The sequence below is a fragment of the Hemicordylus capensis genome, chromosome 4 (assembly GCF_027244095.1).
Source record: "Hemicordylus capensis ecotype Gifberg chromosome 4, rHemCap1.1.pri, whole genome shotgun sequence".
Lineage (NCBI taxonomy): Eukaryota > Metazoa > Chordata > Lepidosauria > Squamata > Cordylidae > Hemicordylus > Hemicordylus capensis.
Window position 1 is genome coordinate 166,347,801 of NC_069660.1, and position 26,941 is coordinate 166,374,741.

At 43.6% G+C, this 26,941-nt stretch overlaps 1 protein-coding gene and 1 long non-coding RNA gene across 2 annotated transcripts; one reads left to right on the top strand and one right to left on the bottom strand.

Moving 5' to 3' along the window:
- The first annotated feature begins 6,361 nt into the window (after positions 1 to 6,361).
- Positions 6,362 to 13,416, top strand: LOC128324549 (uncharacterized). The gene is made up of 3 exons (XR_008306930.1): positions 6,362 to 7,249; positions 7,413 to 7,622; positions 10,947 to 13,416. It is a non-coding gene; the product is annotated as an uncharacterized LOC128324549 (long non-coding RNA).
- CRIP1 (cysteine rich protein 1) lies at positions 13,410 to 26,091 on the bottom strand. Its single transcript, XM_053249240.1, has 5 exons — positions 25,932 to 26,091; positions 19,463 to 19,557; positions 16,675 to 16,732; positions 13,866 to 13,913; positions 13,410 to 13,734 (listed from the first exon to the last, which is right to left on the bottom strand). Exons 1-4 carry the CDS (start codon positions 25,969 to 25,971, stop codon positions 13,873 to 13,875), a joined length of 234 nt encoding a protein of 77 aa, XP_053105215.1. The 5' UTR covers positions 25,972 to 26,091; the 3' UTR covers positions 13,410 to 13,734; positions 13,866 to 13,872.
- Between the last annotated feature and the right edge of the window lie 850 nt (positions 26,092 to 26,941).

Genomic DNA, 26,941 nt, shown 5'->3' on the forward strand with positions numbered 1-26,941 from the left:
GATCATTATTTCCTTGTTGGCATTTTTTGTATATATTTTTCGGTTAAGCGACATTTCTTCCAGTAACTTTGCTGTCTTCAGCCCTGGTTGCTCAACTGAAGATCCTGAGTCCTGTTGCCCACTTGCCACCAGATGTCCAGGGACTCCAGCACCTGGCACGGTCCTTGTTGACCCGGGCGACGACCAATCCGGTATAGGTTTATTAAAGTTACGTCTCACCATATTGTTGATGGGAGAGGCACTCTTTGTCTGGCTCATCTGGTGAGACCTGTCCAGTATGGTTGGACCTCTGGCATAGCTCTCACCTTTCTCAGAGCATGCAAGCCCCACAACCATGCCAAGGTAGTGCCTCACTTATTATTATTATTATTATTAATAATAATTTGATTTCTATACCACCCTTCCAAAAATGGCTCAGGGCGGTTTACAAAGAAAAATAACAAACAATAACAAATGTATCCCTGTCCCCAAAGGGCTCACATTCTAAAAAGAAACATAAGACACACACCAGCAACAGTCACTGGAAGTACTGTGCTGGGGGTGGATAGGACCAGTTGCTCTCCTCCTGCTAAATAAAGAGAATCACCACGGTAAAAGGTGGCTCTTTGCCCAGTTAGCTCTAATCCTGTCAGTCAGTAATGCCCAAAAGAAACACTGTTTAAAGCAAATAGTCCTCTAGAAATAAGAATTTGAGATTCTTGCTCAAACTAAAGCCTGCTTATCTGAATGTTGTTTTATATTCCGTTAAGAAAATCCATTCATTTTCATTTACTTTGAATTCGTAACCAACATGTGAGTGACCCTACAAAGCAGAGAGAGAAAACATTAAAGCAGCTTGATACACACTTATAAACTTTGTCAATTGAGTCCATATTCTTCTCCTCACACTACCTTTGGACACAATACTAAGGCAAGATATAGAAGTCCCAATCAGAATAGGATTTGGTGATGGCAGCCATTCATTTAAAAATGTCACAAATATGTTTTATTGCATCACAAAGAACTGGTATATTATGAAATCGAATTTACCACCCCCATATTTTCAGGGATAAAATACACTCTCAACTCCTACCTTACAAAAAGAGGTTAAAAAACCAACCTTCTGGAAAAGGGAGCAATAGAACCAGTTTTTCTCAAAGATCAAAATAAAGATTTCTACTCCAGATATTTTCAGGTTCCAGAAATGGGAAGTGTCCACCCAGTTCTGGACTTGCAATGGCTCCACAAGGAAGTTTTGTATGATAAACCTGCATCCAAGGAAGTTTTGTATGATTACCCTACAGGGCACTGTTCACTGTTTCACTGTTGGCAGAGGAAGAATGACTGGTAACCTTGGATCTCAAATACACTTATTTCCACATAGGAATAAGACCAAAGCTCAGGAAGTTTATGTGTGTTACCTTGGGAAATCAAGCTTATCAATACTCTGTTCTTCCATTTGGCCTTTCAACTGCTCCTTGAGTTGTCATGAAGTGCATGAGCATAGTAATTTCCCATCTGAGAACTCAAGGGATCTCCATTTTTCCATACCTAGATGACTGGATAGTGACTTCCACAAGCAAAGACTCTCTGTCTCTCCACATTCAATATATTTTGATACTTCTCCAAGACCTAGGAATATAGGACAATGGGGGGGGGGGGCTTATCCTCCAACCACAGAAATGTATTATTTACATAGGAGGCGTATTGGGCGCACATCTGAAAAAGGCTTTCCTCCCAGAGGAAAGAGAGCTTTTAATTGTAAACTTGATTTATGCATTCAGAACCAATCCAAAGCAGGACAAAAACCGCACAAAGACATGAAGGTTACCAATCCAAAGCAGGACAAAAACCATACAAAGACATTTGTACTGGTAATATATATACATTTGTACTGGTAACTGAACTAGATTACATTCCAAGAGAAACATCCATTATTGCAGAAAAATGCTGGCTTTCCGCAGACAACCCTGAAACTCATAACTCAAAAAACTTAATATACCAGTTATTTGGGTCTCCTTCCATGTTGATACATACATACCATGTGCTAGTGATCAGTCCCATTTGGACGTATCTTGTTTGATGGCATCTTGTACAGCCACAGTAAAATATGCCAGACTCAGGGACATCTCCAAATGTGGTTTCTGCCATTGTTCAAACCAAATGCGGACAGTCAGCATTTGTGGTTGATAATCCCTCAGTCAGTTCTGAAATCACTTCTCTGGTAGACTCAAACAGAGTACCTTTCAGTCCCCTTCTAGTCTCTGACCCTCACGATAACAATGACAACAGATGCTCCCTCAAGGGCTGGGGCCTATAGAACTCCCATCAGTTGCTCCTCCATATATACTTCTTGGAACTTCTTGCAGTTTTCCTCACACTGAAATCCTTTCTATCAATGATCAGAAACTGCATGATTCAATTATTATTGGACAACACAACTGCAATTGTCTATATCAATTGACAGGGTGGAACGGTCTCCAAGTCGCTGTGCAACTTGGCAATCTAACTTTGGGCCTGGAATATATCACACAAGATATACTCCAGCTCTTCACATAAAGGGCACAGACTGAGCATCTCTGACTGATGCTCTATCAGGGAATCAAATTTCTTTCAAAAACACCTGGGAAGTAGGTCAATCAGTTCTTTGCAACCTATTCCATCAATGGGGAACTATTATTTATTTTTATTTGTTTATAGACCACCCCAACCAAAGGCTCTGGGGTGCACAACAAGTTTTAAAAGACATAAAAACAAACACCATTTAAAACACATTGCTTAAAACAATCTAAAAACAATTTTAAAAACATTCAAAACCATTTAAAACCAATTAAAATACTTTAAAACAATTTAAAGACCTTGGAAGGCCAGGTCAAACAAGTACATTTTAGTGCTCTCTTAGAGGCCAACAGCAAGCCTAACTGTGCATATCTGCTGGGAGTGGCCAGGAGCAGCTACAGAGAAGGCCCAGTTCCAAGTCGCCACCAGACATACCGGTGGTAACTGGAGATAGACCTCTTCAGATGACTTCAACATGCAATGAGGATCATACAGAAGAAGGCACTCTCTCTAAGGTAGCCTGGACCCAAACTATTCAGGGCTTTAAAGATAATAACCAGCACTTTGTATTTTGCCCGAAGACATATTGGTAGCCAGTGCAACTGTTTTAAGACAGGCATAATATGGTCTTTCCGGGTTACCTCAGAGACCAGTCTGGCTTCCCATTTTGAACTAATGGAAGTTTCTGGACTATGTACAAAAGCAGCCCCACAAAGAGCGCATTGCAATAGTCAAGCCTGGAGGTTACCAGCTGTTGCATCACTGTTTTGAGATCTCTCCTCAAGGAAGGGACACAGCTGTCAAATCCACTGAAGTTGGTGGAAAGCACTCCTGGCCTGGCCATAGCCTCCACCTGAGATACCAGGGTGAGGCCTGGATCCAAGAGCACTCCCAAGCTGTATACCTGCTCCTTCTGGGGAGAGTGTAACTCCATCCAGCACAGGAAGATCTAACTCATCCCTCAAATTCTGATTCCCCACAATGAGCACCTCTGTCTTGCTTTGATTCAGCTTCAATTTGTTATCCCTCATTCAGCCCATTACTGCCTGTAGGCAGGCATTTAGGGCATGAATGCCATTGCCTGATGGTTATGATAAGGAGAAATAGATTTTCTATTTCTCAGCACACTGATGCTGTTTCATGTAGATGTTAAAAAAGCATTGGTGACAGAATGGAGCCCTGAGGGACTCCATATAATAGTTCTCATTTTGAAGAGCAAGCATCACCGAGCTCCACCATCTAGAATCTGCCTGAGAGATTGGAGCAGAACCACTGTAAAGCAGTGCCTCCTATCCCCAACTCCCCCAGGCAATCTAGAAGGATACCATGGTCAATGGTATCTAATACCACAGAGAGATCCAAAAGAGTCACACTCCCTCATGTTGATTCCCTGGTAAAGGTCATCCATCAGGCTGACCAAGGCAGACTCAACCCCATATCCTGTTCTAAAGCCACTTTGAAATGGGTTTAGATTATCGTTTTCCTCCAAAACTGCCTGGAACTGGTTAGCCACCACTCTCTGAATCACCTTGCCCAACCATGGGAAATTGAACTATAACTATCCATCACTGAGGGATCTAGGGAAGGCTTCTTAAGAAGTGGTCTAATCTTTGCCTCCTTCAAACAAGGAGGCATCCTACCCTCAGCAATGAGTTAATGACAGGCCATCTCCAACAACTTCCCTGCTAAACAGAAGCAGCCAAGTCAGGCAAGGATCCAGAAAACAAGTGGTAGGCTGCACCACCCCAAGCAGCTTGTCCATGTTCTTGGGCATCACGGATTGAAACTGATCCAGTCTAACTCTGGGCCACTAGCCTCCTCCATCCAGGTCTCAGTTATCCAAGCCAAGTCGGCTCCCTCATCCATGATCAAGTCATGGATGATTTTGATTTTATTCTGAACCAGCTTGGCATTGCAGAGGAGCAAGGCTAGGTTCTGTGAGTAGTTGGAACTGCTCCCTGAAGCCAGAGCGCTGACAGGGCAACCAGAAGTGGAAACAGTTACTAAATTACTGGTTTCCATTCCCCTGTAATGGCCAGCTGCTCTGCCAACACCAGTTCTTCTATTCCCCACTACAACAGTAATAGTTGCCCCAGAGCTGCCAGACCACACACACACACACACACACACACACACACACACCACCCTGCCTAAGAGGATCCAAACACATTACAACAAAAGGCCTGGCACAACCAAATAAAATGAGGACTAACAAACTTCAGCCCATGGTTTTTGCAAGTGCAAGCAACAGGAAGTGCACACTTCCTGAACTCAAGGGCAAGTCTGGGGAAAGGATCTCTAGGTGATGCCTTCCAGATGCCTTGGAAGGGATGAACTTTTTATCTATTTCCCCCTTTCCCACTGAGCAAAATACTACAGGAAAAATCAACATACATCATATTCACCCCATGGTGGCCCTGGCAACCATGGTTTCTTCTTCTCCTCTGGCTGTCCAAGAGGAACTCCATCAACACCAAAATCTCTTGTCTCAGGCAGACAGTTGTGTCCTCACCACAGTCTTGACTGTGAACCTGACAGCATGGAAATTAGACAGCATTTTCTGGAACCAAAGAAAGGCATCCACTAGATGTAACTACAACTGCAAATGGAAGAGATTTGCACATCTATATATTTAATTCTCCTAGGCATACCCGTCGCTAATCCTATGCGTGGCAGCTCTCGCGAAAGTTTGAGATCGTGATGGGACAGCTGGGAGGGGGAAAAATGGCGACGGCAGCAGCCAGCCAGTTGGCCGGCAAAGAAACAAAATGCCAGCTAGTGGCAGCACAGCCGGCGGGCAGGCGGAAGAGGGCGGGCGGCCAGGAAGAAAATGGCAGCAACGGTGGCAGGCGGGTGGGCAAAGCAGGATGGGGAACAGCGGCGGAGGCTGGCCTGGCAGGGAAATGGCAGTGGAGGTGGGCAGGGAAGAAAGGTGGCAGCGGACTAGACGGTAGTGGCAAATAGTTAGGGGTTGAAACTGAGGATTTTTTGAAGTGGTGGGGAGGAGAAGCCTAGACACCAAGGGAGAACAAACTGGGAGGGTGCAGTGGGAACAAACTGGGGTGAGGGGAAGAATGAAATGGGGCTGAAGGGGGTGGAGTCAGGGAGAACCAGGGGCACAGTTGCTCTGCGCCAGGTCAGCTAGTTATTCTTAAGGCAAGACTCCTGTGCTAAAGACTTTGACTCCATTAGGGCCTCTCTAAGTCAGGTTCTATTCTATCTCATAACTCTGAAGCAATTGGGTCTTTCTAATGTTTCTGTTAAGGTTCACATGACAGCACCTTTCAGCAGTACACCCTGGCTGAGATGCTAAGACCCTTTTCTCCCATCCAGACTTCAAAAAATTGCTAAAAGGGCTCAACAATTTACACCCTCCAGTTAGAAGACCTATAGAACCTTGGAGTCTTTCTCCAGTATTCTCTTCACTGATGGAAGCTCCATTCAAACCACCTGCCTTGGCATTTTTGAAACTGCTAACCTTAACAAACACTTTCATGGTGGTAATAACATCTGCAAGGAGAGTCAATGCATTAATTGCCTTAAGAGCCAACTCCCCTTATACCAGATTTTCCCCAGATAAGGTAAGGAGAACAGATCCCTCCCTCACACCTTATATAGTTTCTGACTTTCATATCAACCAGCACATTGTCCATCTATCCTTTTATATTCCACCTCTCGAGAAAGACCTTTTCATTCTATGGATGTCTGTAGAGCACTACTTTTTTATATGAGCAGAACAAAAACCTTTAGGAATTCTAAGTGACTATTTATTGCCTTCAAAGGCCTTCTCTGTGGGTGCCCCGGGGCTTTGGAATATACTCCCTGGCAAAATAAGAGCATCTCCATCTCTGATTGCTTTTAAAATTACCCTCAAGACACACCTATTTTCTCAGACTTTTAACTGAAAATAATTTTAAACTATTTAATTAGTTTTACTTTGTTTTACATTTGTTGTGTACGCCTAGGCAAACACACACATAAATGTGATAGATAGATAGACAAAGGCAACCCAGTTTCCAGGCAAAGATTATCACACTGCTTATCACACAGGAACTTATATTCCTGTGTTATAAACATCAGGGAGTTAAGCCACCATCTGCTATTAAAGCTCACTCCACTAGAGTGATTTCAGCAGCTCATATCATTATGAGCATTTGTAAAGTGACCACTTGGTCCTCAGACTTACCTGTCATAAAACATTATGGCCTCAGACCATGGCAGAGGCTAACTTTGGACAGGTAGTTTTGAAAAAGGTGCTTTAGTAACATCCTTGCTCCCTGCCACCTTCATGGTGAGCTCATTAATCACTCAAGTTGTGAAGGATCCTGGATCACCATAAATATAAATAGATTGTTCACCTGTAACAGGTGATCTCTAGGCAATGTGAGATAATTTAAAACATCTGCCCAGCCTACCTGCTGTTCAGATGTTACTGTAAGCTACTTAACTTCATTGAATCAAAACAAATAATAGACCTTCATAGTACTCTATCAGGAACTGAGCAAGAGGCACTCTGTTGTGGAAGATACTGAGTGTGCTTTGCGTGCTGTTACTGTGCAGGTGCAGAACCCAAGTTGCGAATGATCCTGGAATTGATCACCTATAGAGCCCCTGGTGGTGCAGTGGTAAAACTGATGCCCTGTAACCAGAAGGTTGCAAGTTCGATCCTGACCAGGGGCTCAAGGTTGACTCAGCCTTCCATCCTTCCGAGGTCGGTAAAATGAGTACTCAGAATGTTGGGGGCAATATGCTAAATCATTGTAAACTGCTTAGAGAGCTCTGGCTATAAAGCAGTATATAAATGTAAGTGCTATTGCTATTGCTATAGATCACCTATTACAGATAAGCAACCTTTTTTTTCTCATTTATTTTAGAGATCCAAAGGGGGATATTTGTTGCACAGTGGTCATCCAGAACTGAGTAAAAGATGCTTCAACTGCCTCTTTCTAACAGCTGCACTGTGCACACAAGAGGAGGTGCTAGAGTGCCACGAGAATCTTGGCATCTTCCCAAAGAGTTTATTGTGCAGACCCAAAACCCAATTAGTGTGAATACATGAGGATCACTTAAGGCAAGAGTTTCAGGTAAGCAACCTGTTTTTCTAAACTTTTGCCTTCTCAAAACAGCAAGTGCTGTAGTACTTTAACTTTTCCATAGAGATTCATTGTGAGCTTTGTCACTGGAAAGTATGTAGACCATAAAGTTTCAAAAGTTCTCAAAAGTTCTCTGCTGGAGAAAAAAAGAGCGCCTGTTGCCAAATACTGATATGGTTTCAGCCCACCCATGTTCTTTTGTTTATGTGCTCTATGCACCAAAATCTCCAGCAAAATAAAAACAGGGAGACAAATAATCTTCCTCCCTCCCATCCCCATGCAGAAGCAGAGGCCTTTTCTCCTCAGCACATCAGCCCAGTAAAGAGGGGAGAGAAGCCTGCTGGGATTTACGGCTATATCCTGAGGAGCAGTTGCAGAGAAGAATGCCCCCAATTATGCCTACTTGCAGGCTGCAGGAACTGAAGGACAAGCTTCCTCCCCCACTCTCTTCAGAGGGAGTCACATCTGAATTCCCTGTGTAACTATATTAGTTTGCTTGTTTGCTTGTTTGTTTGTTTAACTTATATACCACCCAAACTTTCATTTCTGGGCGGTTAACAATGACATAAAAACAATAAAAACAAATATGAAAAGTTAAAACGGTTTAACAATTTAAAAACAGCATACAATTAAAATATGAAATGTGGACACCAGGATCTTCCCAGGTGTTAAATTGTAGAATGGTAAGGTGAAGGCTGTTTTTCTCCTTGGGACCTGGATTATGGTTGTGCACCAAAAGGTATTGGAGATGAGCAGGAACTGTGACAGGGCATGCAGGAGCAGCAAGGCATTTGTTCTGGCATTTACTGGGTCTTGAGACAGATGGACGCTGCAGAACCTGGGAGAAGGGATAAAATACTCCGCTGGAGTTTCACTAACTTTCTTTGGGAATAACTGGTGGTTGCCTGGATTTAGTCCATATATTTCCCTAAATGTACTTCCCAAACAGAAGTACTCCCCCCCCCTTTCTTTTCCCTGGCAAACCTCCATTGCTAATTTCGTCTCTCTTCCTGTCCTTTCTGGCTCTTTCTTCAAGTCTCCGAGCAGTTTTCCCAGCTTCTCCTAGAGGCTTGTGACATGTTTATGATGATGATCTGCATTTCCCAGGCCTCTCAGTGTCAGCATCAAAATATCAGCAGTTAATGTGCTTTATTTGGATAAATGAGAACTCCAAAATATTAATGGAATGTGCTCTGTCTGGGGTGAGTCTTGGCAACAGCCAGCTTCTAACTTTCCATAGTGAACAGATGCTAATAGAAGGAAAGCCAGCATGGTGTAGTGGTTAGAGTGCTGGACTAGGACCGGGGAGACCCAGGTTCAAATCCCCATTCAGCCATGAGACTTGCTGGGTGGACTCTGGGCCAGTCACTTCTCTCTCAGCCTAACCTACTTCACAGGGCTGTTGTGAAAGAGAAACTCAGGTATGAAGTACACCACTCTGGGCTCCTTGGAGGAAGAGCGGGATATAAATGTAAAAATAATAATAATAATAATAGTATCACTTTATTCTTCACTCACTTGAATTCAACATTAGGCCAGTGGTTTCAGGAAACCAAAGAAGAATCAATAACATATTTTAAAAAGGTGACCACTGGACTCGAAGTGTGAAGGAATCTAATGGATAATCTGGTCTACCCCAAAACCGACCAGGTGTAACCCTTGGTATGATCCTGTCCAAACTCCTTTCAAACACTTCCAAGCCTGCAGAACTGTTTGTTCCATGTAGACACTTGCAATGTAGGGTGGGGAAGCGTTACCCTGATATGCCTCATCTAGAGTATGTTCTAAGACAGCCCAAGTGCTGCTAGCCCAGTCTTTTTGGCATGGATTCAGTAATTAATATGATGGCAGGATTTGGAAAAACCCTCCTCCCTTCATCTACTAACTGTAGCTTCTTTGTGCTAAAGGAAAAGCTGAGGTAATGTAATTGCGAATTAAGTTATAGACCTCTTCACATGGCCATTTGGGAGCGAGTTGGAGAGCTCCTACCCCATTATCAGCACACAAGCAGAACTTCTGTTTGGGTCAGCACACCCACATAACACATGATTAAGCCAGGGTGTCAATTCTTGAAATTGAGAGCCAACAGTCCTCTGAGGTCTTTGTGCTGCCAGTAGACTGGAAAGCCTCATTACATCAGCAACCGTCTCCTCTGGCCATGAAGGAGCAGGAAGCAGACCCAGCCCTGCTGAAGTGGCTTCAGCTACAGGATCATAATGTGTCTTGCAGAGTGGCACATCTCTAGGTGGCAGCCCCTGCAGTCACAGCTCTCTATTGTTTCCATGCCTGCTGGGCCCCAATGGCTACATAGAAGAGGTGAGTGAAAGGTAGGAGAGCTCTCTTCTCCTCCCTTGATTAAGAGCAGGGTACAAAAGCTGGATTACCCTGCTTTAAGCAACCTGGGTTGGAGGGATTTGCATGGGTTCTCCCAATCATGCAAAACAGGGTAAGCCAGCTTCTCCCCCTGGTCAGTTCAATAGTGGTGTGAACTAGCCTCTTGTCTGGTGACCAAAAAATGAAGCTTTGTAAAGATCTTTGGCAGTAGTGTTTAAACTCGAGATGTGCAGCCAGTAGACATGGTTGAACCAGAATCCATAATCATTGTCTTGCTTCTATTATTCTGAGAGCTGGTATAAGATAGCTAAGTGGGTTTTTTCCCCATACATGAGGCCTAAATCAGAGACAGTGTAGCACAAAAATAAAACCTCTATTGGCTGGGATGTAATTTTACTTTCTGTACTTATTCTTGCATGTATGATGCAAAACACCACCTCACAAATTGAAGAAAAATTCACTTCAGTCACAGACTGACTAGGTGGACTTAACCCTCTGTTTAAAATCATCATTATACTAGCCAGCCTTATAAGGCTGTTTTTACACTAAACACAGTGGGACAGTGTACAGTCATCCATTGCCAACCACAAGGGCTCTGTTCCGGGGAAACCTTGTGGTTGGAGAGCCATTGAAATCAATGGCAAATGGGGTTAGGGGAATCACAGTCGTGAAAGCACCACAAAATACAGTGAAAAATAGAAAGAAAATCCCCCCAAATCCCCAGGAGTCAGTAAGAGGAGTGAAGTGGACCCCCCAGAAATGCCCCCCACCTGTAAAAAAAAAAAAACCCACCCTCAAATTGCAAAAAAATTTCTTAAACTGTGAATACTCAGGTCATGGTTGGTGAGACCTGCCACAATTTCCCGTTCGCGGATACTCAAAACCGCTATTGGGAAACCCACAATTGGTGAGGGATGACTGTATGTGAAACATGGTGTGCTATATAAATCCTGGGTATTTCTGTCTTATTATGTAAAATAGGAAAGAACAATCTGCCCTTACTGTATGAATGTGATGGACATCAGAACTCATTGGATACAGCTGCTACAGAAGCAAAGAAAGAACACACGTATGGCTGCACATTCCTTCCGGACTGCATTGTTTTTCTTCTTCCAGCAGCTGTTTTCAAGTGACCAACAAAGGAAGGTATGACCTTCACAACCCCCCAGAACAATCAGAGGACATCATTGGTACCCAGACTTGAATGAGCTGCTAGGTACTAGCAGTTAAGATGTTTTGGGTCACTCAGCAAGAGTGACTATTTCACTTGGTGAATGGCATTTTTGTACTCCTCTGTATGAGACATAGTAAGCTTAAGGGATCAGGGCTGGGGAACGAAGAAAATCAGTGGAAGGTAATATCTTGCTCTGGACAAAAGCAGCCCTTTCTGGATGACTGGTAAACACCCTTCCCCTTGGTCTGCTGTTACAAACTGTGCATCTGTTCTGAAGTCTGTTAGGCTGGCTTCCTGTTCAGTTCTTTCCACTCATTATCTTTCCGTTTCTACCCACACCCAGAGCAACATTTTTTTGCTTTGATGACTAAATGTTTATAGCAACCAGAACTACCACAAAACTACTGATATAACACCACAGCAAGAGTTTCCTACTGATTTTCATATTTTCTGTGTCAGGTTCTTTGCTTGGTAACGGATTGCTAGGTCAAGAATTTATCTGGATTCTCTGGCAATACGTTCACATTTCCTCCTGTGAACTGTACCCAAGCCTCCCACACAGTGATCTCTCTCTCTCTCTCTCTCTCTCTCTCTCTCTCTCTCTCTCTCTCTCTCTCTCTCAGTGCTTTCTAAACTTTTTGCACATATCCTTGCTGGGACTGTATTAACCCTATTAAATAATTAGTAAGTTAATACCTATCAATCAATGACAATCACCAGATTAACTGGGTCAATTAATTTGCATACTATCCTTTTTGAGATATTGAAGGCAGTGAAAAGTAACTTAGTTTATAGAAGGCACTCAAGGAAAAATCACCCTTTAATATCTTTATTCCCTATTGCAGTAACACTAAAATCAAACTATCCTCACAATGATGTGCTTTTAAGCTGCAGATCCATTGATTAAACATCCCTAATTGATTAACATGGGTTCCCAATTATTAATTAGCTAAAGTTTTAGTTGACAAAGTTTATTACCAAATAAATTTGTAGCCCTAACCTTTGTAATACTTGTAGTATTCAGATTGAATAGTGTAGTTTATCTCATCCAAATTGTTTTATGAACTTATGAATCTGCCTAATACTAAGTCAGACAGTCTATCTAACTCAGTATTGTCTGCTCTGACTGGCAGTGACTCTCAAGAGTCACAGATGCAGGTTTCCCCCATCACCTAGCTGATCCTTTAATTTGAGATACTAGAGATTAAACCTGGGGCCACCTACAATGCAAAGCATGCGATCATGCAGGTTGTCTGAACCCTATACTAGGATCTGTCAAAGCCCCCTGTGGGTCTAGCATTGGCCCATATGTCTCAGTTCTATTTCTCTTTTTTATGTCTGATGCATTGATAAGTCCTTTGGAATTATTCTTTATTGTGCATTCACCTCATCAGCTACTGTATAGTGACATTAGTTGCCTCTGTCTCTATCTTAAAATGAAAGTCCTTAGTGGGAAACACAGATCTTGAGAGGTGGGATGACAGAATGAGAAGCCCCCTCCCCCCCAAAAAAGTGAAGAAAAGAGAGAAAAGTGTGCAACGGGGGAGGGGGGGGAGACAGCTAAACCAGACATTCAATAATCAAGGGTGTCTTTGATTATCCCCAAATTGGACTTCCAGATCCTGACAGAGACATTTTTAGAAACTATTAATATTGTGCCTTGGAACAGTTAGTCATTGACTTGACTAGAGGAAAGATGACCCTCCTAAAGGGGTAGGCAACCTTGGCTCTCCAGCTATAACCAATTGTTGAACTACAGCTCCCGCAATCTCCAATCACAACTGATTATGGCTGGGAATTATGGGAGTTGTAGTTTAACAGCAGCTAGACAGCCAAGATTGCTTGCTCCAAAGAGTTCAGAGAATCTTATGGTGATGTGAGTGTTGTTGTCAAACCACTTGAAAACCATGGCTGGCATTCAGAGGAAGGAAGCAGTGAGAGGAGCAGACTAACAGCACTACCAGATTCAATGCACTGGTGAAGAGGCAATTTTTTGATGGTCTCCTCTTCCCCAGGAAGCCCTATGTACCACATTCTCAAGGCCAAACCAGATGTAACTTCCATCATCTAACTGGTGGTGGCATACTGCCAGAGCAGCGGAGAAGAAAGAGAGCTCAAATCCTACCTCTTGCTACAGTCCTGATCAAGATTGTTTCCCAGCAACTATTCAGCAAATACTGAATACCTTGATTTCAGCAAATGCTAACAAGTATTTCATGCCCATCTCCCCCCACCCCAAACCCCGCCCCCCCACACACACTACAATATACTTCTTTCATTCAAGCTTTTATTACAAGGACAGAATAACTGGAGAGCAGGGTCTACAAGCAGGCTCAGGATTTTTGGCTGGAACTACTCGTTTCCAGGAAACAACTTCTGTTATTATTAGCAAAATTTCAGAATCTCAAATAAGTACAAACTCTTACCCATCCCCACAGTATATCTCAGCCAGTACAGAAAAGGAAATCCCCCAGTCAATTAGTATGATACCTCTTTGAAAAGCCTTTAACTAGCTTGCTACAAGCGGGGAAATGCAACATGGCTATATTGCTTGTGAAGCTACCAGAGTCTTCAGAAAACCCCATTCTTCCATCCCTAAAGAGGAGGAAAAGAGAACATTGTGAGCAAAAAGGACTTAGACCCCAGGCTGTTTCATATTAGAACTCCCAGTCAGTCTGTCTGGAATACCAGGCTATCAAGGAAAAGCTCAAAGAGCAGGCAATTACCTGAGCATCATTTGAATGTGTGACTTTCTGCACCCCCACGGCCAAACCCTGGAAGAAAAATCAATCAAGTAAAATAAGTATCAATCAGCATTTCCTTCCATTTTTAGACACACAAAGAAAAGGAACAAGTCCCTACCACTGCCAAGATTACTAGAAGACTCTAGACCACAGAACATTTCTGAGGGGTCAGACGAATTCAGGAAAATAGATGCTGAGTGCTAGTCAAGACCTTTTAGCTGATAGTACTTCCACAGATATTTATAGATGTATACAGATTCTTCTAAGACTGGGTAGGCTACCTTGGTTTTCCAGCTGCTATTGCAGAACTACTTCCACCACCCCCCATTGCAATGAATTGTGGCTGGGAATGATGAGAGCTGTAGTTCCACATCATCTGGAGAGCCAAGGATGCTTACCCATGATCTAAGATACAAAAACATGCTACAGGGGAAAGCTCCAACCCTCAATATGGTTTGTGATATGTGCTGTTATCAAAGTGCCTCTTTAAAGTCAGGTGCCTTAAAGACAGCAAAGATTCCTTGAGCTTGCACATCTGTGCTTGTTTGTTAGTGGCGCGCGGGGGTGGGGGGGTGTCTATTCCTAATCTACCAGATATGCAACACTCTAAGGGCCAGGCTGTACGGGAGTCATGCCTAACCACAGCTACAGCAGCAACTGCCTCTTTGCTAGGGATGTGCAGCATGTTTCAAGCTCAAAACATTCCAAAATGGCCCATTTTGAGTCTTCCAAGCTTGAAACAGAATGCCCTGCAAATGAAGGGCCTGTTCCGAGTTGGAAGGTGGTTTTGGCATGCTGTTTTTCTCTTGATGGCTGGTTTTGGCACTGGCTTCCTTGCTTCTTGGTTGGCTTTATAATACAACCAAAGTTGATTTGTATGATAACAAGCCAACCAAGAAGCAAGGAGATCACAAGCCAATCGGAAGCCATTGCCAAAACCAGTCAGCAAGGGAAAAATAGACTGCCAAAATGGCGATTTGGAACACTCAAAATGTTCCAAGCTTGTTCCATCAGAATAATGAGCTCAATCAGTAACTTCCGACAGAATGTTCCAGGCATTTGCGTTCCAAGCTTGGAACAGAACGCAAATACACTGCGCACATCCCTACCAGTGTTCCCTTTAACAGGGATTCCTAGATCTTGTTGACTACAACTCCCAGAATCCTCAGCTGCAATGGCTTTTGCTTGGGGATTATGGAAGTTGTAGTCAACAACATCTGGGAATCCCTGTTAGAGGGAACACTGGTAGGGATGTGCGCAGAACAGTTTGAGTCAGTTGGGCTGGTGTCAGGATTACAATTGTGGACACTGGCTATTTGCAACCTTGAGCTGTAGTTCTACTTCATTAAACCTAATGGGATGTTTGCTATTGAGTACTACAAGAGCATACATTCTTACATATGAAGGCTTAGTCTAAGTAAGGAGGGGAAAAAATGGTGCGATTGGACTGAAATGCAATGGCTGAATGTCATAAAATGGCTACAACTGTCATGCATGGTGACAGCTCCATACCGTACTTGCTATGGGATAGTGTGCAGTGGAGCTGGACAGAGTGTTTGCTTGGAACAGAGCGCTTGTTGACAATCGTGGTGTTCACACACAGGATTGCATGAATTAAGTGTGCTCATACAGAATTGTATATACTCATACAGAGTTGTATATGCATTATACACAGCCAACACACACACAATTGAGAGTGTTGGCTATACACTCAAATGCTGCAGATAAGAGAGCAGCATTTGCATGAAGACACTAACTTAGATAGGAACATATCTGGAAAACACTAAAGTGTTCAGAATAACACTTTTCTGTTTTGTTTTTCAGATGCACGTGCATCAAAATTTAGCGTTGTTGGTAAAACTGAAATTTTAATGAAATTTTTCTCAGAATGAACTGCAAGTCCATCATTAAAAAGAAAAGAAAACCATACACTGGCATATCTTACATGAGATCAAACCAGAAGATGCAGTGGCCAGGTATTACGCTTGAATGAGATAATGTAGATTAGGTATCTGCTTAGTTATGTTGACTCTTGGTCACTATTTCTCAGTCTAACCTACCTCACAGGGCTATTGTGAAGATAAATGGGATAGTGACATGCATATTCTCCTGAACTCATATAAACTAAATAAATAGTCAAGAAAGCTATTTAAATGGTGCCAGTACCTGTCTATTTTCTAGAACTCCAGTCAGTTAATCTTGTAATAAATTTAGCGTGCAGTGGCACTGCTTCATACATGCCTAACATTCTCATCTCATTTCAGTGAGAAAAATACTCTAAATAATAATCTCATATGCTAACTAGCTTCTATGAAAGACATTCGTCACTACTCAACATGTGTTTTGAAAATCTTCAAAATGGTTCAGATGCACAGAAGTTGCAAAGAGATGGAAAGCCAAGTCCGAGGGATATTGCAAAGGCTGCTGGGTGGGAACTGGTCTGGTTTGGAAACTTCCAATGCAATTTTCACATGTGAAAAAAAGCCAAAACCAATCCCACTGGGCCACTCTCATCATATTAATGCTATGTGTAAGTGCTGTTAATTTAGGATAGAAAAGAGTGATCAATTTTTAAAGTTAAAGTTCTAACACATGTAGGACTGACACCAAGACAGATGAAAGCAAAAACCAAATTAAGTCTCATGTGCAACACAAACTAGGGATGTTTTATTGTGCTGGAGGGTATTATGCTTTGGTATACCATAGTGTAATGTGATCATGCTTCTGCATGATACATTTCCAGAAGAATCAAGTAGAAATAATCAGGACTCCTTCCCTGCAGGAATCTTACCTTTGGGTCCAAACAACGCAGCGTAGCAAGGATGGTTGCAATAGGGCTTCCCTTCATGCTGCAGAGACAATATAAACATCTCAGATGAAACACCAAAAACAGGACATCTGGTGGGCATACAAAGTGTTCCTTTGATTATGAGGATGGAAGCAGACCCAAAGCATAGACCTACTAGTCCACTTATCCCTAATGCTTACCAAGCCAAGACAAACAAACTGGGTGTCACACACCCTGTAAGCGCAAACAGATACACAGACAGTTTATCTAAGGAATAGGATTTGCTTTTGTCCCCAGCTTCTTCCAATATGGATTTTTCCCCTCTCGGGCTGTTGTCCTCTCTCCTTCAACAATGCCACAAAAATGTTTCTGTCCCAATGGTGGGAGGAAATGGCAGCCATCACCAGATAAAACGTTGCTAGAAGCAAACAGTATCTGTAGTCCTCTTTCCATGTGTACATTTTAGTTATTTAAACACATATTTCTATCCATGTGACACCGCCCCCCCCCCCAAGTATAGAATAATAAGAATTTGGGGCTGGAAGGGAGCTTTGAAATCTTCTGGTCCAATGTCCTGCTCAGGGCAGGAAACTGCTACTGCACCCGTGACAGATGGCTGGCAGATGGTTTGAAAGCCTCCAGTGAAGGAGAGTCTCCCACTGCATGGGCCAGACTGTTTAACAGCTCTTAGGGATGGGAAATTCCTGCCGTCTAGTCTAAATCTACTTTGTAATTTCAACCCCTTGGTTCTAGTCCTGTCCCCAGGAGCAACAGAGAACCTCCTATGTGGCAGCCCTTCATATACAGGTGAAACTCAGAAAATTGGAATATCGTGCAAAAGTCCATTAATTTCAGTAATGCAAATTAAAAGGTGAAACTGATATATGAGACAGACGCATTACATGCAAAGCGAGATAAGTCAAGCCTTAATTTGTTATAATTGTGATGATCATGGCGTACAGCTCATGAAAACCCCAAATCCACAATCTCAGAAAATTAAAATATTACATGGAACCAAGAAGATAAGGATTGAAGAATAGAACAATATCGGACCTCTGAAAAGTATAAGCATGCATATGTATTCAGTACTTGGTTTGGGCCCCTTTTGCAGCAATTACTGCCTCAATGCGGCGTGGCATGGGTGCTATCAGCCTGTGGCACTGATGAGGTATTATGGAAGACCAGGATGCTTCATTAGCGGCCTTCAGCAATTCTGCATTGTTTGGTTTCATGTCTCTCATCCTTCTCTTGGCAATGCCCCATAGATTCTCTATGGGGTCAGGTCAGGCGAGTTTGCTGACCAGTCAAGCACAGTACACTGTATACTTTTCAGAGGTCCGATATTGTTCTATTCTTCAATCCTTGTCTTCTTGGTTCCATGTAATATTCTGATTTTCTGAGATTGTGGATTTGGGGTTTTCATGAGCTGTACGCCATGATCATCATAATTATAACAAATTAAGGCTTGACTTATCTCGCTTTGCATGTAATGCGTCTGTCTCATATATCAGTTTCACCTTTTAATTTGCATTACTGAAATTAATGGACTTTTGCACGATAGTCTAATTTTCTGAATTTCACCTGTATTTGAAGATGGCTCTCATATCTCCCCTTGGTCTTCTAAACATGCCCATCTCCTTCAACCATTCCTCACAGGACTTGGTTTCCAGGTCCTTCACCATCTTGGCTGCCCTCCTCTGAACCCATTCCAGTTTATGAACAGCCTTCTTAAAATGCAGGGCCTAGAATTGGATACAGTATTCCAAGTGAGGTCTGACTAGTGTAGCACAGAGTGCAACAATTACTTTTCACGATCTGCTTCTGTTAGGAACATAGGAAGCTGCCAAATACAGAGTCAGACCATTAGTCCACCTAGCTCAGTATTGTCTACACAGACTGGCAGCAGCTTCTCCAAGGTTGCAGGCAAGAGTCGCTCTCAGCCCTATCTTGGAGAAGCCAGGGAGGGAGCTTGGAACCTTCTGCTCTTCCCAGAGTGGCTCCATCCCCTAAGGGATATATCTTACAGTGCTCACAATCTAGTCTCCCGTTCATATGCAACCAGGGCGGACCCTGCTTAGCTAAGGGGACAAGTCATGCTTGCTACCACAAGACCAGCTCTCCAATCCAAATGATGTAGCCTAAGACTCCATTAGGTTTTTAAACATCTGTCTCACACTGCTGGCTCATGTTCAACTTGTTGCCCATTAAGACACCTAGGTCCTTTTCATATGTACTGCTACCAAGCCAGGACTCTTCATCCTATACCTGTTCTGGATGGGGTTACACTCCCCCCCCCCAGAAGGAGCAGGTGCATAGTCTGAGGGTATGTCTGGACCCAAACCTCTCCCTGGTATTTCAGGTTGAGGCAGTGGCCAGGAGTGCTTTTATCAGCTTTGACCGATATGCCAGTTATGTCCATTTCTGGAGATAAACAATCTTAAAACTGTGGTGCATATGCTTCGAACATCCAGGCTTGACTACTGCAATCCGCTTTATGTTGGGCTGCCTTTGTATATAACCCAGAAATGGCCATTGGTGCAGAATGCGGCAGCCAGGTTGGTTTCTAAGGTTACTCAAAGAGACCATATTACTCCCATCCTAAAAGAACTAAATTGGCTGCACCACATCAGTTAACAATAAAAATACATTGCCAGGCAAGGCTGTTAATGTAAAAACAGCAATGAAATGCTTATTTTATTAGAAATATCAGCTATAAATTCAGTAACTGGAGAAGTGCTGCCGGATAAGTAACCGGATAAGTTCTGATAACTGGAAAGAATGTGCAACTTACCTCAGCATGGCCACCTGAAGTCAATGTTTTGTTGCATTTTTCACACTTCAGGCATGGGCGGTGCCAGTCCTTCCCCAGGGAGGTAACTTTTTCCGCTGCCATGACATGGACACAAATGAACACTGGTAAGAGGAGCTCAGAGAATACAGTACACTCTTTAAAAACAAACAAACCTGCTCATCACTGACTTGGAAGAAATACAGAGTTGCCTGTCCTTTAACCATTCTATGCTGACAATTATATTGTATTGGCACCCTGTCTGTGCATTTATGACATCTAAAGGTGGACCTCCCAACATAAAACATAAAAGCATTAAAAAGATGAGGATCCATTTTTTAAAAACCTATACAGCAAAGTAGCAAAGAAGAGCAACAAAAAGACCCCTAGAGGGTCTTTTAGAGATTAGAGATTGCTGGATCATTACATGTTTGTTCCCAAGTCAGATCATCTGATAGGCTGTGTTCGTCTCTCCTTTCTGTTAGCTCTGTGGTGACAGTTGGAGGAAGGAGGGATCATCTTAGCTAGAGCATGGGAGCTGGGTAGTGGCAGTTCTCCAAGCTGTGTCCGTTTCATCTCTCCCCCCCTCAGACTCATGTGAACATGCCTTACAGTGAGGATAGACCGCTGGTCCATGTAGCTTAGTATTATCTACTCTGGGCTGGCAGTAGCTCCCCAGGGGTCAGGCAGGGATCTTTTCCAGCCTTGCCACCTAATATCCTTTACCTGGATATTAGGGGGTGTTTGAGACTGAATCAGCAAATCATATGCACTACCACTGATCTGTCACACCCTCTCTCTTTCCTCGCCCATCAGCCCCAATGAAGCGATTGATCTAGGGACTAGTGTTCTGCTGTGACAGCAAAAGAAAATTCCCTGCTGTACTGGCTTCCCAGTTTAGTTTGCAAAAGAGAGTGTAAGAATTTGTTGCAAGATGCTTGAGCACACACATCATTGACTATTCAGCTCTTGAAGGGCTGCCTGCAGCGCAGTCAGACCCTTGTGCTGTAAGTGTTGCTTGAACTCATTCCTTAACTGTAAGCCACCCAGACACTTAAGGCAGAGGCGAGGATTGCTGTAACTTGAAACACCACCAGTACAATCCTTTTGTCTCCCCATCTAGTCCCTGGACTTACAAAGATGACTATAAGGTGTGTGCTGCAGATCCCGATACAAAGGGTGTGTGCTTTCTTTCAACAGATCCTATTACAAAGGGTGTGTGCTTTCTTTCATCAGTTGCGGCTCACAAATATTTACAAAGGGATGCAGTTAGATTTTTCACAACTTTAATGGTGTGAAACTTCCAGGCCCTAGAATGAAAGCTGTCCAGGAATGTGCCTGGACAGCTTTGGCGCTTCCTTAGGGCACCCACATCTGAAGCAGTTCGGCAAAGTGGGGATTGTTCCAATGTGCCTCTTGCCACACATGCATGATGACCTTGTGCATGCAGCAGCCACACACAGCCTTTTGAAAAAGCAAGCGCTGTGCCCAGAAAAGCAGTGGGGTGGTGGAGGGGCAGGTAAGGACCTGCTTACCTCATTTTAAAGATCCGATCCCTGCCCCGCCAACAGCCTCCCATCCAGGGCACATCCCTAGTAATCACGAATCTCAGAGCAAGCACAGAGAAGCTACTGGGTGTTTTTTTTTCTGTTGGTGGTTTCAGAAACTAGGAACTATTGCAGGCAAATACACTCAAACTGGGAAGTACAACTGTATAACTTCTGCATCAGAACACACAGACTTAACTTCTAGCAAAGGCCTAGGCAAACCAAAGGATCATCACACCAGGGTGTAGTCCTAAATGCAATGCTTTGTGAATCAGTGGGAGCTGAGTCAAGCCTTAAGTCACATTTAGAAACAGATGTCTGCAGGGAAATGTCTGCAGAGAGATTTTTTTCCAGTGAATTAGAACTGAACCTGAACCTAAAATCTCTAAATTGCCTTGCATTTGAACCAGAACAAAACCCTTAGTACAAAAAGCAATAGCTGGTTCAAAAGCCATCATAGTGTAGTGGTTAAGAGTGTTGGACTAGGACCAGGAAGACCCTAGCTCGAATCTCCATTCAACCATGAAACTCACTGGGTGACTCTGGGCCAGTCATGTATCTCTCAGCTTAACCTACCTCACAGGGTTGTTGTGAGGATAAAAATAAGCATTTAGACTGCTCTGAGCTCCTCAGAGGAAGAGCAGTATATAAATGTAATAAATAAATAATTAAAAAATTATTAAATTAAATTAAATTAAATTAAATGGCTCAGCAATCAGACATTAAGCTGTAAATGTATGAATAAGGTTTTATTTTCCTGTTTCTTCTCTTGTTGTATGTATTCTATTTGTAGAATACCTTCTCAAAGGTATTAGCTACCTTTGAAAAGTCAAAATAAACAATTTAAAAAATAAATATTGTTCTCAAGTTAAATAATTTAACTTGAGTAAATTATTATTAAATAATTCTTTACTAATTGTAAAGTTACTAACCCCTGCTATCTTGGCAAAGAGGCACCTTTAAACATGGTGATTCTCTTTATTTAGAAGGGGGAGAATAACTGGCTCTATCTTCCTACAGCACAGTACCTCCAGTGACTGTTGCTGGTGTCTATCTTATGTTTCTTTTGAGATTGTGAGCCCTTTGGGGACAGGGATCCATCTTATTTATTATTTCTCTGTGTAAACCGTCCTGAGCCATTTTTGGAAGGGCGGTATACCGTAGAAATCAAATCAAATAAATAAATAAATAAATAAATGTGAAGAATTACATTGTAAGGATATTATTTTGCAAGAAGTGAGTCTAAACTGTATTTCAGCTAGCTCAAAATACATTCAAACTGTGTGAACCAGTAACCTGACAACTGAAGTTAGTGTCTGAGCCAGAACTGACCTGATGAACCCGAACTGGAACTGAACCCAAATTTGTAATGGTTTGACTCTCTGGATGCTTGCCTCTTCTGCAATTATTGTAAAGCCATATTTTAATAAAACCACAGCTGTAAGCATATCACTCAAATCACTAGAAACAGGAGCCAGGTTTGTAGTTCCCAGGTCTAATTAATTTGCTTTGCAAATACTTTTTGAAACAGGAGCTGTATTGCTCTGTCTATTGTGTGTGCTTGCCTTACTTTAAGCAAACAGCTAAGAAGAAGCTGAAACTAACCTATATGGACAAAGGGTGACATATTAGCTAACTAAATGCTGTGGCATAAAGCCAGCCTGATCTGCAGAATAAACCCCAAGTGATTTCCCCCCACACACTGGGACATTAGTGCCAAGAGCAGCCATGTGAACTATTCCTTATGAGCAGGCAGCATTGTCTGGCAAACAAACAAACAAAAACAAAAAAACCCTAACATGAACTAAGTGGAAAAATTTCTAAGTAGAGCTGTGCCAGGATGCATTCCTGTCTAAAAGCCACACCTTCCAAGGAGGAAATTGAATGTGATGAAGGAAATGTACCCTGCCATGCTCAAAGCTACCCTCCCCATGTTCTATGACTGAGACAGCTGTACACTTATGCAGCATAACTTCTGAATCGGGCTAGTGTGTACAGAACCCCACCATCTCCTTCAAACAGTGCCCAAGCATTGTTTCTCTGAGCCCAGTACAAACTTGTAATGCATGCTCACTCCCTCTCCTAAAAATCCCTGTCGTCGTCTTCTTTTTAATGTGGAGGATTGAGAGAGGTCCTTTAGCTTTTTTTTCGTTCCCCTTGTTTAAGCTCCTTATCAGGGGTGTAACTACCATTAGGCAAGGGGAGGTGGCTGCCTGGGGGCCCCCATGCCTCGAGGGGGCCCCCAAAGGCAAGTCAAATGTGAAGTGAGTGTGTGTATATCAGCGAGGGGCCCATTTTAAAATTTTGTCTCTGGGCCCACTCCAGCCTCGTTACGCCCCTGCTCCTTATATTTCTGGCTGCCTGATTTAAAGTTACAGACAGACATGGCAGAATGGCATGACCAATGCCCCTTAGACTGTGTTCCTTATCCCTGGGATCTAGTATCAGTTCTTCTATGCACTCTGGAGACCAGAGGTCAAACTCCATTATTCACTTATGTTCTGGGATCCCTTTGGGAGGGGCTATGCACTCTCAGAACATATGCAGAGGTGGCAGAGGCAAATAACTCATTACTTCCTGCCCTGTAGACATTCTGAGCCCCTCCCTGGCCCAAGTATTTGAAAAGAGCTACTGTCCCTGATTATTATGGTGCCTACCCTTCCCCCCAGGTCACACACTGTTTGCTCTTCCTGCCTGTACATAGGTAATGCCAACAGGAACTAAGAAACACAGGGTTTTGTAGTTCACAAGACAGCATGTCACACAGAGTGGTCTAATTCTCTCTGCTTCTCAGGGCCAAACTAGATGGGATATTGAACACATCTTTGACAGGCTCCCCCCCACCCCACACTGCCACTTTAAAAAGTTTGTGTGGGTGGGGGGGAGATCCAGATCAGACCCGTATCATGATTAAGCCTTTGTCCATGCCATTTAAAAATTGCCCCTCAAAGTGACTATTTTGCCTCCTGCAGCAAATGTGGCAAAGAGCTGCTTGGGGGGGGTGATTTTCAGTGGGAGAATGACACAGAATTAAAAGATTAAACACCCTCCACTCCCATGCCATACTGTACCAGTCCATACTGATGTCCCCTGGAGGTGCTGTTTTAAAAGTGGGGAAATCCCAAATTAGACAATCACTTAAACACAATCATTGGACAACAAATTCAGTGTTATGACTAGTTTGGCTAGGCAAGCTCTAGAATTTCCTGTAAAAAAAAACCCTCTCCCCACCACACTTTAAGTATGACCTGTATGCTGTATACATAGTTACAACATGAATGGGAGCTTGCCAGCAAACCCCATCTCCAGCACATCAACAACACACCTCGTATTCCTGATCACAAGGGATTTCTCTTCTGGTAGAGTACTAGTGGAGCCTAGGAAGGAAGAGGTTGCTGGTTCGAATCCCCACTGGTATGTTTCCCAGACTATGTTTCCAAGACTATGGGAAACACCTATATCAGGCAGCAGCAATATGAAAGGCATCGTCTCATACTGTGCTGAAAGGCATCGTCGCATACTGCGCGAGAGATGGCACTGGTAAACCCCTCCAGGAGTCAACACTGACTCGACTGCACAACTTTACCTTTAGAGTACTAGTGGACAGTGGGAGGCTTGCCAGAGTCCATGGCCACATCATGCCTGAAGGGGGCTTATTTTACTCTCTGTTCTAGAAGAGACCTGGGCCAGCAGTAGTTGTTTGATCTTTTTTAACTCTGCAAATCTTAGAAGATCTGGACATGCCATATAGAATCCAGGAAATAAATCAGCATAAACATACATCCTCAAGCATAAACAACAGTTTAGCCTCAATTTTTTCATCATGATAATAGTAGCTCCCAAGCCCCAGCAAAATATGAGGTTTTTGCTGCTCCCACCCATCTTTTTGGATGGAAAACAAGCAAATTTTATCCATGTTGGAGTCAATAACTGGGGATATTTCCCCCCCATGATAACAGTACTGAAATATGCCTCTTAATAAACAAAATAAATAAAATCCAGATTATTATTGTGGGGTGTTTTGTTTTTTTTATAGACAAAACCAAATGCTGCTAATAGCGCTAAGCAGCATCAGAACAGCATCTAGCAAAAGAGAGGGCAGGTGAAGCAACAAGCTATTTAGATGTTTGTTTCTCAAGTGTTCTCCCACAGATTTGTCTTTGCTGTTTGCCGGCTCATTCACCGAGTTGCGTGCTTGCCCTAAGAATGTGCCAATGGCAATGGTGTTGGAGTTGCCAATTCAGAAGGGCAGGCTTTCTCCATGACAGCTCCCATGGCCATGCCCACCCCAACAGCCAGAGAAGCCGAGAAGTGCCGGCGCTCCGTTCCTGCACGTCCCCCCTCCACTACACAGCCCTGGCCAACGGAAATATACTGCCATGGCAATACTAGATCAGACACGGCGAGAGCTCCAGGAAGATTTCCAGCATTAAACCAAAACAAAACCATTAACATTGCACCGGTGTTTCCCCGACTGAAAAATGAAGCGTGCTCTCCCCACCCCAGTTGCTATGTTCCGGGTGTGTCGTCGCCTGGCCAAGCATGATGATGCTTAATTGGGAGGGGGGGCCTCCAAAGGCCTTTCGGTCCAGGCTCCAAAATTACCTAGGTGCACCTCTGAGGTGCACAGAGTTTGCTTTGATCGTTGCGCTGTGCCCCGTTGCAAAGAGTGAGGTGTCGGCCGGGACTCATGATGTGGTTGATTACTTAGCATGCCCTGCTGGCACTGAAAGCACCTTGCGCGGAGGAGAGCCTTCTGGTGCAGGAGCAGCCAGGTCCTTCCCGCTTCGCTCTCCCGCAAAAAGGTAACCCTAACCCAGCTACCGGCGTCCGAATCCCCACCGTGCGCCCAGGAGCTGGATTTAACCAGCAGCCTCTCCATAATGCCCCTGCCCCCTGTTCCTGTGCTAGAGGCTCATCCTTACCGAAGTAGACCTCCTTCTGACAACGAGGACACTTGGGCATGGCGGCGACGGCGGCGAGTCAATCTGTCTAGGATACAGCAGGCAAGTAAAGAGCCGTTAGTCGAAGCTGCAGGCGCAAAGTATCCCGCCTCGCCCTGGGCCGGGCGGCAGTCTTTTCCTGCCCCGTTTCTCTGGCCACGCCCGTCTTAGCAAAAGGGGCGGAAGGAACTTGGGTGCGCCCTTGTTGCAGCCCCAGCGCCCTGATCCCTGCCCCTTCTTGGAAAGATAGGGAGGTTGTAAGTTTGGCCATTTGATCGTTGGCCGTAGTAGCCCGCCCTTTGACAGCAAAGGCTTGCGGGGCACATTATCGCTGCTGCCAACTTAGCAAGCACTCAGAATCTTGGGATCTCTGGAGATCCCAAGAAAGAGAGCGTACAGAAAAGGAACGGTGAGGTCCGGGGGAAAGCTTAGCGGAAACCCCTGCTCCCTGCCTCCCTCCCTCGTAGGAAAGACACCACCAAGCAACAGGAGTATAGTTCCGTGCAGGCAGCCCTCTAGCCAAGGTGGGGTGAGTGGGGCCGTGCACTGTCCCACCTTGGGTCTTTAAAATATATATATATATTAAAAATTGGCTTTTAAATTTGTGGCATAATGGCTATTTAAAGGCTGACAGCTTGATTTAAGAACGGGAATAACTGTAACTTAAACAAAAAATCCTCAAGACAGACTGTTGGTGCTGGTGCTCTCTCCAAAAATGCAGCAGGAGGAGTCCAGAAGGTCTGCTCACTCAAGGTTTTTCCTGATTCAGAGTGTTTTTCATGATCACAATCACCCTGTGATTACTTAAGTGAAAAAATTGTGGACTCTTTGCCACTCTGCCCCTTCTGCTTATTGGCCTCAGTCATACTGGGGAGGACTTCATAATGAGAGCAGGGAGGTATTTTCCCCAACTTAAAAAAAATTAGGACACACTTCCCTAAAAAAAACCCCACCAAAAAAGTATGGAGGCCAGATCTACCAACTGATTTTGA